A 12,557-nucleotide genomic window follows, 5' to 3' on the forward strand; every position below is an offset into this window, starting at 1 on the left:
AACAGAAGTGAAAGGCCAGAGCTGGAAACTGTGTGCTCTCAAGTATTTTCCATGTAACCTTGGACACATTGCTTTAACTTCTGGAGCCTTGAATTTCAGATCTCACCGGTGTGACATAATTGTAGGTTTAATAAAAGGTCAAATGTGAGTTCTGCCAGATGGTATTACATTTTCAAAGTCTGAGCAATTTTTTACTTGTTTGGGGATGGTGTGAAGGGGCAACACTGGAGAGAAATGTTTCCTACAGAAAATAACATCTAATCTGGAAACTGCTGTTTACCCCAGCATCTATTCTATTTCACTCACTGTTACATAAAACTTTTAGAGAAAAAAAGTGGCCCCTGTAAAATGGAGTCAAGTGTTACGCTTAGTATTAGCTGTGAGCTAGTACTAGCAGCGGGAGGTATGTTACGTTACAGCTGAGGCAATTTGCAGGTAGAAGACCTTGCTGAGGGGGCTAGAAAAATGTTGTCAATGCTAGGTTTAAGTTTTAGGGGACTTTTCTGTTGTCCTTAAAACATTTTATACTGAGGGCCTGAAAGTTCATGGATCAACAGAGCAGTATAGGCTCTGTCTAGTGTAGGAAACAGAAAAAACCTTTAAAAAAGGTAATTTATTTCAGTAAAAAGTTTCATTTTGTTTTTAAAGGATGGGTAATAATGTTTCGACCATGGAAAGCTGCAACAGGAACTCCAGATAAATACTGGGAAAACCCTGTACCATGAAAGAGAGTAAGGTTTGTGCCAGCGGTGTGCTGGTAAATGATTAATATGTGGCTCTACTAGAAAATGAAAGGGCCCAGTTTTAGAGATTGTTGATTTTCAACGGTGTAAATACTTGCCCAGAGCCAGCTGCAAACTACCAAAGTGGTGACCTTGTGTAAGGAGTTGGGAGGAGGAAGTTTTAGAGATGGTTGATTTTCAATGGTGTAAATACTTGCCCAGAGCCAGTCACAAACTACCAAAGTGGTGACCTTGAATAAGGAGTTGGGAGGAGGTGTACAGTAGCAGACTGTCAGAGCCACCACTACCGATGGTGCGTAGTAGACGTAAAGATGCAAAGTACCTCGACAGCACAGGCAATAGTGAGAAGTATTAAATTATTTGTAAGTGAGCCGGGCACCGTGGCTCATGCCTGTAATCCGAGCACTTTGGGAGGCTGAGGCAGGACGATCGCTTTGAGCTTGAGCTCAGGAGTTTAAGATCAGCCTGGGCAATATGACAAAACTCCACCTCTACAAAAATAAAAATAAAAAAATCAGCCAAGTGCGGTGGCAAGCCTGTATTCTCAGCTACTTGGGAAGCTGATGTGGGAGGATGGATTGAACTGACCTCAGGAAATTGAGGCTGCAGTGAGCCATGATCGCATCACTGCACTCCAGCCTGGGCAACACAGTGAGACTCTGTCTTAAAAAAAAATTTTTTAAAGTGCTTTGACAAAGCTCTAGGAAAAAATTGGTAAATGATGAGTTATGAGTATTTGTTACATTTGTTTTGAATAAATTTATTTCATTGAAAGTTTATATAATTTAATTTATAGTAATGGTTGTGTTTAATAATCAGGTCACAAAATCCTTGAAAAATTTGAAAATGAACTGTTATGAACTTAGATAGTAAGCTCCAGCTCACCACTGGTTTGTCCTCAAAGAATAAAGGAAAATTAATATTTGCTTAAGCAATGTTTAATTACATTCGAGTTCTGTGAGGTGGATACTTTGGTTTAGGTAATTTTTATACTTGTTAATATTCTAGAACCCTATGTTATCTAACACTATGCAAATCAAAAGCAGTGATTAAAATCACCAGATGCTGGGTAAATAGATGATAGTTTTCTACAGAATTTGTGTGAGCTATGTGTGAGAGATATATTTCCTTTATGGACTGAATTGTGTCTCTCCCAAATTCATATATCAAAGCCCTAACCCTCAATGTGACTATATTTGGAGATAGAATCTTTAATGAAGTAATTAAGGTTAAATGAACTCATATGAGTGGCTCCCTGATCTGATAGGGCTGGTGTCCTTATAAGAAAAGGAAGAAGTGCCAGCGTGTGCATGCGCTCTCTCTCTCTCTCTCTCTCTCTCTGTGCATGTGCATAGAAAGGCCATCTGAGGACATGGCAAAAAGCCACTGTCTGCAAACCCAGAGGAGAAGCCTCCCCAGAAATGAATCTCGCGGGCACCTTGATCTTAGACTTCCAGACTCCAGAATTGTGAAAAAATAAATTTCTGTTGCTGAAGCTACCCAATCTGTGATATTTTGCTATGGAAGCTGAGCAGAGTAACACAACATGTAAATGATGAAATTACATGCAGTTCCACAAGAGTAACATGATACTCGCATCTCAGGCTTTTTCATATTGTCATGAGGAAGTCCTTCCTATCTGCTCCTCTAGGTCTCAGCTCAATGACTGCCACCTCTGTGAAGGCTTCCTTGGTTTCCTCAATTATGTGTCAGCCTTTCCTCCCATGTAAACAGCTCTATTATAATGATGAACATAGTCTTTTGTCCCAATGCAATCCTTTTTGACACAAAAGCGGATTACACATTATAAATTAAGATTAAGCATGTGGCTGTTTATATTCACATTTAAATATAAACAGTTAAAATAAAATTTAAAATTCAACACCTTAGTTGCATCAGCCACATTCCAAACGATTAATAACTACTTGTGGCTAGTTGCTACTGCACTGGACACTAAGACATGGAAAATTTCCATCAGTGCAGAAAATTCTATTGGATAGCACTATACTCTAATCAACTTGAAGCGTGGAAAGGGGTGCATCTGTGTTTTTTCCCGGCACCTAGCCCAGTGCCTTCTGTGTAGTAGGCATTCAATAACTATTGGTTGAATTAAAAGGAAAAAAAAAAAAACACTATTCACTTAATTGTAGCTACTTAAAGCATTCACGGTTCCCAGGTGTCACAGAAATAAGCACACACATATAAATTTATTTTATTATTGATAAGTAAAATACTAAATGTGAGCAATTTTCATTTTTCCCATGACAAGAACATCAATATTCATCATCAAGATATAATTATAGAATTTCTGTCTCAGGTGTTAATATAGCAATCTATAGCTGTTAATTCGGAAGCACAATATCGATTCTAATTTATTTTTTCTAGGCCATCTCTGTACCATTTTTCTATAAGTGACCCTATGGTCTCATTAAATCTTTCAGCATGATATTTATGCACCTACTTAATGAGTCCTCCAACACCTTGAATTCTCTGGATCTCATAACTATTATTTTAGTGACAAACTTCTGACTTTAATTAATCGCATCCTTCACGGATTCAAAGGAGATCATAAAAAGGTCACTCAGTCATATGCAACCCTCTGCTGGTAGATGCCTTCTTTGTCTCCACATTTAAAGATCTTCAAAGAAACACAACATCCCTCAGGAATCTATTTGGGTATTTAGATATTTTTACTTTCAGAAAAGTCTCTTTATTTCCTGCTTAAATCTTTTATAATTTAGCCCAAAGCAGTCGCCCTGAATCTAACTGCAGAGGAAAAGGAGAAGAGGGTCATCTGTCACAGGTTCCAAAGAAGACCCTTTCTGTGCTATGACTGAAACTTAAAATACAATCTAAAAGGAGATATTTCTCTACCAAGATATTCCTTTAAAATTCCTAGCATCCTCAGGGTAAGTAGTACAGCCTCACAAATATTTTAATGAATAAATGAAATCCAAATAAAAAACAATTGCTTAACAAATGAAAGCAGACCCGTAGAAAAGCCCAATGTGTCTCTAACTCCTCTCTTGTGTAGTACAGAAGAAGGGTTCGTTAACAAGGATTCTGTTCTAAGGCTGGGGCAAGAGACAGAGCTAACAGGAGGAATGGGGAGAGGAGAGATAGAAAGACCTCAAGGGAAGCAAACTCACCGAGTCGGTTGTTGAAAGAGCATTGACATGTATAAGCTGAATGGCTTGCAAGTAGAGGAGAAGAGAGGAAGGAGGAAAGCCAAGGTTGGAGGGAGGTGAGAGTGGGTGAGCCCTTCCTCAATCCTGCCGCTTTAGAGAGGGGAACTGTGAGTTTTCAGCAGCCATAGACAGGGAAGGTTGATCCAAAATTCTCTTAACCGAACTGTGCAGGCCACACTGTGCCTCAGGTGTCTCCCTTTCCCTCTGCTTGGCATTGCTTCCCCAGCAGATGCGACGAACACAGAAAACAGCTGCCCGCCTCTCATGATAGAAACTGTGACTAAATTGTGGTTTCCTAAAGGTGAGTCCTGCTTTCACAGGGCTGGAAGTTTCCTAAAATCTAGTCCTCAGAGATGTTCTTCTCCCAGATGTTTGTTAAAAACAAGTGACTCTGAGCAATGTGAACGTGCTGCTTGTGATGTTTAATGCCTTGTGCTGTTGTGATCAGTTTGGGGGTGATATCTCTGGCAAATTGTAGCCATGATCTTGTGGAGGCTGGGCTATGCCAGCAGCAAATGAAACAATGTTTGGTATACATGTGTGGCGAGTATCCCTTCTAGCCACTCAAAGAGATATGCTTCCTTAACGAAGAGGCTCGTCGTCTTTCCATTTTACAAGTAAGTATATTGAGGCATAGGTGGTGTACCCTTATTGCCTGTTTATCCATGTCAACATGAGAAAAAGAAGTCACCTACTCTGACATCTAGATCATAAAATCTTAGCTTCAGACATTCACTTAGAAAGCTGAAGGACACATGGTGTGTCCAAGGTCTGGTACTTTTTGTCTGACCTTAGTAAAGTTCATTAACCTTTTTGAACTTTAGTTTCTCCAAATGTACAATGGCAAGAAGAAGGAGATAACACATGTTATGTGCTTTAAAGGTGCTTGATGATGCAGTAAGTGCTCCATAAATGCTAATTTTTGTTTTTATTATTGAGTGTCAGAAAAATATCTTAATGCCTTTCTATGGCCTTAAACTGACCTTTATTATTTTAAAGCATGTAGGAACTATATTTTCTGTTCTTTTGTGCTTTCTATTGAAATTGGCATATTCTAGAATAAAGCAGGCATTAATAATTACTTGGCATATATTTATAATTTTCCAATGTTTCATTGGTGTTTTTAGAAATTGGTCATTCTACATCTCTTTATCTAAAGACTTAATATACATAAAATGAGCAAACATCTCTTTTGTTTATTTTATATCTTGCTCTATAGTGATTTGTGGCTATTTTAAAAATGGGTTACCACGGTTAAAAGTATAACTCACCTACTTAGCTTCACCTATTAACGTCAAGCTGATAACAAGGAATATATTTTTTCACCAATGAAGATTTGCACTCACAAATTAAAAAAATGTAAAATTCCAACTATTTATGTGATGACTACTCTTGGGGCCAATCTCCTATCATAATGGAAAACATTATCTTTTGGCAAATACGTGATAGCTTTATAGCTTTATGTACTATTCCTTTTTCTTTTTTTGAGATGGAGTTTTCCTCTTGTTGCCCAGGCTGGAGTGCAATGGTGCGACCTTGGCTCAATGCAACATCTGTCTTCCGGGTTCAAGGGCTTCTCCTGCCCCACCTCAGCCTCAGCCTCAACCTCCTGAGTAGCTGGGATTACAGGTACCTGGCACCACACCTGGCTAATTTTTTGTATTTTTAGTAGAGATGGGGTTTTGGTCAGGCTGGTCTCGAACTCCTGACCTCAGGTGATCCACCCACCTCAGCTTCCCAAAGTGCTGAGATTACAGGCATGAGCCACCATGCCCAGCCTTATGTACTATTACTTTTTATTCATCATTTTGTTTTCAGCTGTAGTGTATGAATGAAGATGTTTAAGGAAAGAACAAGAATGCAGAAAACATTTGGGGAAATATTAAAATTAGTACAAAAATCTACTTTCCATACACTATTATAAAAGAACATTTTGTTCTTTTTTCAAACATAAAAATACTACAATGGAATTTTCTTTTTCTGCTTTAGCAGTGAGACCTATTTTGACATGAAAAGTGTGAAATATTTATTTTTATGTCATCTTTTATATGTGGAAAGCTAAAGGAACCAAACAAACTCACCATATGATTAAATTTTTGAAGCCTAGGTATTGTGGGGATATTTGTCTGTTTTTTAAAATAAATATTTTTCCCCAGTGGGCATATCAGTTGACATTCTAAAGGGAATACAAGTTGTGAACAGACTATTGCAAGCCTGAGAAAGCACAGCAACACAAATGCAGCTTTTTTGTCTCTATTGCATTTGTTTTGAAAAATAAAACCCAAGTCATGTGTTCTTAGTTCCTCCACCCACTGTCATTTGCATCCCCTGAGAAAATATGATATTCTATCTGTGGTATTAGGTGGTTCACAATAGCTTTAAAAACTACCAGGGCAGGCCAGGCACCGTGGCTCACACATGTAATCCCAGCACTGTGGAAGCCTGAGGCAGGCGGATCACCTGAGGTCGGGAGTTAGAGGCCAGCCTGACCAATATGGAGAAACCCCATTTCTACTAAAAATACAAAATTAGCTGGGCGTAGTAGCGGGAGCCTGTAATCCCAGCTACTCAGGAGGCTGAGGCAGGAGAATCACTTGAACCTGGGAGGCCGAGGTTGTGGTGAGCTGAGATCGCGCCATTCCACTCCAGTCTGGGCGATGAGAGCGAAACAATGTCTCAAAAACAAATAAACAAACAAACAAAAAAACAAAAAAACCCACAAAACTACCAGGCTGTAACAAGTGTAACAACAACAACAATTCGAATGATGCTCATCACTGATGATTTAAAAGATGGTCTTAACATTTATATCCGAATGAAGAAGACATTGTCAAGGTCTCCCTGATGCCTTCTTGTAGAAGTCAGAAATTGATATTATATGTCTGTCCTCTACCCATCTTCCAATACGGCCTTCATCACAAGGTCACACAGAAACAAAATGATCACTGTTGAGAGGACATTAACCTCCACAGCCATGTTGTGACTTTGTTCTGACATGGCATTTCCTGTGTCTCTCTTTCTAGTGTTACAGGCAGTAGAAAATAATAATAATAAAAAAAAATAATCAAAGGCCCAGGCTTGTGATTGGGTCAAAAAGTTAAAATACATTCAAACACCATGACGGTAGCTTGAAGCTTCTTCCAGGTGCTTAAGCCTGGAGGTAGGAATGTACTAGATCCTGGCGAGTTAAGATGTGCTCCCTGGAACTGTGGCAGCATCTATATCCCCTGGAAGCTACTTAGAAAGGCAGGCTTTCCGGCCCTACACAGACATCCTAGATCAGTGTCTGCAGCTTAACAGGATGCCCAAGTAACTGAGATACCCACAAAGGTCTGAAAAGCTCTCAGACAGAGCAACAACTGATGTCGAGGAAGAGGAATAAGTCATACCTCTTTCTCAGTAAAGAGTTATTTTCAGTAACTCTTTGACATGTTTTTAAACTGCGTTATTTCACAGATCAACAAATACTTGAAGACAAAAACAGTATAAGTCTCATTGTAGAATTTTATTTTCATTACATCAGAATAAAGTTTGCTTTATTTAAAATCACAAGAATGCTTCTTTTCTCTAAGAATTGCACACTCTTTGGAATGACTTTTGCCAGTTTTCTTAGTAGTGAAGGGGATATAATAGTTTTTGTGATGTATTTCCTTGGGTAAGTTAAAGTCTGCTCTGATTTTCAAGCTGAAGTTTGCTCTAACAAAGAGCTCCTGGCCCAAGTATCCCTATTAGTGAGATATTTCCAAGAGCTCTTGCTTCTAGAGAATCAGGAAATCACAAGCTGTCTCCACTCACTCTAAATACCATGTAGGAATAAAATAAATTTTGCTGGACTTCCAAAAGGAGGGCTGTGGTACGTTGAGGGGAGTGGATTGAAAAAGACTCCTTGAGAGTGAACTCGATCCCACTGGATTGTAAGACAATAGGACTGCGGGAAGACAGTGTTGTGAGAAGCAGAAATGGAAAAAATTGTTTCAAAAGTGGGAATAATAGTCTGAGTGCAAGAGAGAAAATCCAGATTAAAAAGGAAGCCAGATTTGCCAATAGAGAAACAAAAAGGAGAAAGAGGAAGAAGCCGATACGGAAGAATGAGATTTATGTCAGGAAGAGAGAGCACAATGATGGAGAAATTAATACCAGAGGAAGGTGGAAAGGATCATGGGTGTGGCTGGGAACTTTAGCAGAAAAAAAAGATGGGAATGTAGAGAAAGGGAGGGTGAAGGACAAAGGAGCAAGTCCGTGATGCCTGAAAACCGGATGGCTACACACCACCCTTCTCTCAAAAGCGACCCCTCCCATCCAGTCCTACCTGGCCGGAAGGACGGTGGTCACCACTTGAGAGCTTGAGGGTTGGGGGGAGTAAAGTTGGGGGAAACAGAGGGATCCTCATGGCAAGTTTCCGACAAGAATGAGGAGGAACCTTCCCCCTGTGTGGAAAAAAAGGGAGGCTGTCATTTTTGTGGCAATGAAATTGATTTCTAAGTCACCTGGTGTTTCCAATTATTTGTTTGGGACGTCTCTTGGAGTGCCTTCTAGAATACAGATTTAATTCCTCTGTTTGCCTTTATCTGCTCCAACACCCCCAGTGTGGCATGGCACCTGGCCTCCCACACATTCAATGGAAGTGGCATTGAGTTCTCCTTGGCCTTCCCCACACTCTGTAAGAATTAGTTGTTAAAAATGATCACAATTGTTACTTTTGAGATATTCTCCACAAAATCCCACTACGATCAAGAAACTTGAGAAAAGATAGTGATGAATGATTGACAGCTGTTTGTTCAGTGAACAACACAGTCCAAGGGGTCTGGGCACTACTTTTCTCCCCACGAAGAGCCAGAACTATTTTTTAACATACAGAGTTAATGTTGTTAGCCCTCTGCATACATCATGCATTCAAAAAATATTTATTGAACACCAGCTATATGGCAGGCGATGTTCTTGGGTGTCTGGAACTCAAGTGCGTCAGGGAACGAAACAGACAAAGCCCCTGCCGTTGTGGAACTTACATTCTGATGGGTGGGGCAGCACTCAAGGACACACTTAGGAAAGAAGGGTATGACTGAATGAGAGGTGACAAATGCTATGAAAAACAGAAAGCACAGCAGAATAAACAGGAGAGAGGACGGCAGGGATGGGGCAGTGGTGGAGGGGGTTATAAATTTTAATAAAGTGGTCATGGAAAGCCTCTGACAGATTTGAACAAACATTTGAAAGACAGGAGAGAGTTGCCCAAACAGACACTTGGGAGATGAGGAAACAGTCCATACAATGGCTCAAGGTGGAATTCGCCTGTCTTGTTGGGGCCTAGCAAGGAGCCCAGTGTGGCCTGATCAGGGAGTACATCAAGGAGGAAAGGAAGAAAACATGCAGCAAAAGTGGAGTTAGACCATATAGGACTTTTAAGCTTTTATTCTGAGGGTGTTGGGAGCCACTGAAGGGTTTTCAACCAAAGAGCGACCTGATTTAACTTTTATTCTAAAAGGATGCCTCTGGGTGACATGTTGAGAATAGATTTTGAGTGTACACATGTGGCAGCAGGGAGACCAGTTTGGAGGCTACTTAGAAATCCAGGGGAGAGATAGTGGAGGCTTGGACTAAGGTGATTGCACTGCAGTTGGTACTCAACAATTATAAAGATGTCTTGTCTGGTTTACAATATTTTTTTCAAGTCCTAGGGTTTTTTGGCTCCACCTAAAACACAGAGTCAATAAGAAATTTAAAAATTGTAACAGCTCATTGTGTATTTTGCAAAACCTAAGAGTGACTTTTTTCTTTTCTGGATAATACCTAAGGTGCAAAGAAAAAGAAAACAAATCTTTCTCAGCCAAAGATAGAAGACTGTATCTTCGATTCTCTTTTAGGTACCAAACACACATACTTGCTGCTGGCTATTCTCTTTGACACAAATTTTCATTTACTAGCATAATTAGCTAGGGCAAAATCCATTTTGACGCTGAAATGGTTAATCTGCTAAGCTTCTCTCCAGTTGTATAAAGTTTTTTTTGTGTGTGTATAAATGTGTGTTACTGTGTATATGTGTGTGTGTGTGTGACTCTTTAAAATCTGAAAATGTTATTCAAGGAAATTCAAACACCTCCTTGACAAATTCAAAGATTAACCTCAACTAATGATTATAATAAACACAGAACACTTGTGTCTGTTGATTTCTGTTGACAGAAAATATATAAACAGGACTCCAAGTGGTGAATTTGCTGCATGAAAATGGCCTTAGATATAATATAATACATGGAAAACAGATAATGTAAACCTGCTCTTGGCAACTGCTTTCCTATTTTGAAGGAAAACTTTCTTCAGTGTTTTCTTCAACCCATTATTCCTGCATTTGCCCTCATGCAATAGCCTTTTCCCTCATCTCCAAGTACTTCTTCATCAAGTATTTCAAAGCACTTAGTAGATTTCCTCTTTGGATTTTCTGTAGGTAAATACAGTCATCCCCTTCATATCCATGGGTTCCACATCTGTGGATTCAACCACTTTTGGATCAACACTATTCAGAAGAACCATAAGTGGATGGTTGTGTCTGTATGAACATGTATAGACATTTTTTCTTGACATTATTCCCTAAACAATACAGTATAACACTATATACATAGAACTTACATTGTATTAGGCATTACAAATAACCTAGAAATGACAAAGTACATGGGAGAATATGCATAGATTACATGCAAATACTATACAATGTTATATAAAGGACCTGAGCATCTGTGGATTGGGGTATGTGAGGGGAGTCCTGGAACCAACCATCCATGGATACCAAGGGATGACAGTATTTCTTTTGGTTTGAGATTGGCCATCTTTTCCCTTTAAAATATTGACGGTCATAGTTAAATCAGGTAATGGTTTCTGGAAATCAATTACACTTTTACATTAGTTGCTTTAAAGTGTTTGGGATGTGTGTGTTTGATAATTTTCACTATCCTAGTTATACCAAAACAGGGCTTTAAAAAAACAGAGATACATTGAGGATAAAAAAATCTAATGAGTATTAGCAAAATTCATAGGAATCATGCCCAATGACAGGCACACAGAAGTAGAAGTAGAAATAAACCCAAAAGGTTTTCCATGCATGGTTGTGTGGACTTTTCATGTATGGCAGGTGGGAATATGAAAGCCAATGTGATAAAAGTCCACCTCATCCTATTCCTGGTGTTAAAATCATTGTTTGCTGGGAAGACTCTGAACCCCACCAACATGTAGCCCCCTACTCTAGCAGATGGGGAAGATTCTCTTCTCAGCCTCTGTCCTCTATCCAGAACATTTATCATCATATGTCCACATTTTCTTATCCCCAAGAAAGAAACATATGGACAAAGGAGGGGGAAAGAACGTTGATATGGTAAAGAAAAGGAGGAGGAATAAACGGCATCCATGGGAATCTAAGTTTTAATTTTTGTTTAAATCTCAAACTCAGTTGCCTTATGGGGCCAATAGACAACAGAAATCTATGAAACAGCCTAGGGAGTACCATGTAGCCCTAAGGGACAGCTTCTTCCTAGCTTTAGAAATTCTTTGCATGTTTCTATTATAATCTTAGAATCTCATTTTTCAAGAGACATGGAGTATTTTTGAAATAAAACATTTTCTGATTTTTACATAACAGTGTGATGCTTTTTATTGTGCCAACTGTCTCAGCCAAACTATATTTCCCAGAGTTCCCTTTCTGTATGTTTCCAGTTATTATTGTGGGTTCCATGGAGATTCTTCTGAGAAGTGGAGGACTGATGAGGGAGGCAGCAGTCATTGTGTAATACGCAGGCATTGTTGCTGATCTGTTGATTTATGTGTCTGGTTGATGGGAAGCAGCGGCTGAGCCTGCAATCACTTCCCCTGCCCGTTGGGTCTTCCTTTAGTTTTCTGACTCCTGGGCCAGGGGTGTGTGTGTGTGTGTGTGCATGTGTGTGTGTGTTCAACTCCGTGACAAAGAGGTTCAGCTTCTGCAGGTTACTCTAGTCACGAAGCCTACTTGCAATTTTCCCTTCCTGCCTGCCTGCCAGGGTCCATCATTAAAAAGGGAGACAACCTTGAGAAGGGGGCAGATAGCCATCCACAAAAATTGCATAAGCCAATTACTGTCACACACACACACGATTTTTTACTGGCTCTGTTTTTCTAGTTGAATCCTGACTGATACAGATGTTAACTAATTCAAATATTTCAGAAACACAACACAGAGACTTTCTATTTCTGATAATGGCTGATTAGGTTATTTGGACCATCCTTTCCACTGAAAAAAGAAGCTGGATTTGATATAATATATATATATATTTATATATATATATAAATATATATATATTTTTCTTTGATATGGAGTCTCGCTCTGTCACCCAGTCTGGAGTGCAGTGGCATGATCTCGCCTCACTGCAACCCCCACCTCCCAGGTTCAAGCAATTCTTCTACCTCAGCCTCCAGAGTAGCTGGGATTACAGGTGCACACCACCATGCCTGACTAATTTTTGTATTGTTTTTAATAGAGTCAGGGTTTCACCATGTTGGCCAGGCTGGTCTCAAACTCCTGATCTCAAGTGATCCTGCTGTCTTGGCCTACCAAAGTGCTGGGATTACAGATGTGAGCCACCATAGCTAGCCATTAAAACTATCTTTA

The 12,557-nt window shown here is 39.5% G+C and overlaps 1 protein-coding gene across 3 annotated transcripts in view; it reads right to left on the reverse strand.

Annotated features, from left to right (window-relative positions):
- Positions 1–12,557, reverse strand: part of PLCB1 (phospholipase C beta 1) — a 587,065-nt gene that overhangs the window by 147,969 nt on the left and 426,539 nt on the right. For 2 of the 3 annotated variants that reach the window (XM_030915597.1, XM_030915596.1), the window contains exon 30: positions 8,241–8,358. The exons of the other annotated variant lie outside the window; for it this stretch is intronic. In XM_030915597.1, the coding sequence (XP_030771457.1) occupies positions 8,260–8,358 (99 nt within the window). In that variant the 3' untranslated portion in view covers positions 8,241–8,259. The remainder of the gene's footprint in view (positions 1–8,240; positions 8,359–12,557) is intronic. 3 annotated transcript variants of the gene reach the window in all.

The sequence above is a fragment of the Rhinopithecus roxellana genome, chromosome 13 (genome assembly GCF_007565055.1).
Source record: "Rhinopithecus roxellana isolate Shanxi Qingling chromosome 13, ASM756505v1, whole genome shotgun sequence".
In the NCBI taxonomy this organism is placed as follows: Eukaryota; Metazoa; Chordata; class Mammalia; order Primates; family Cercopithecidae; genus Rhinopithecus; species Rhinopithecus roxellana.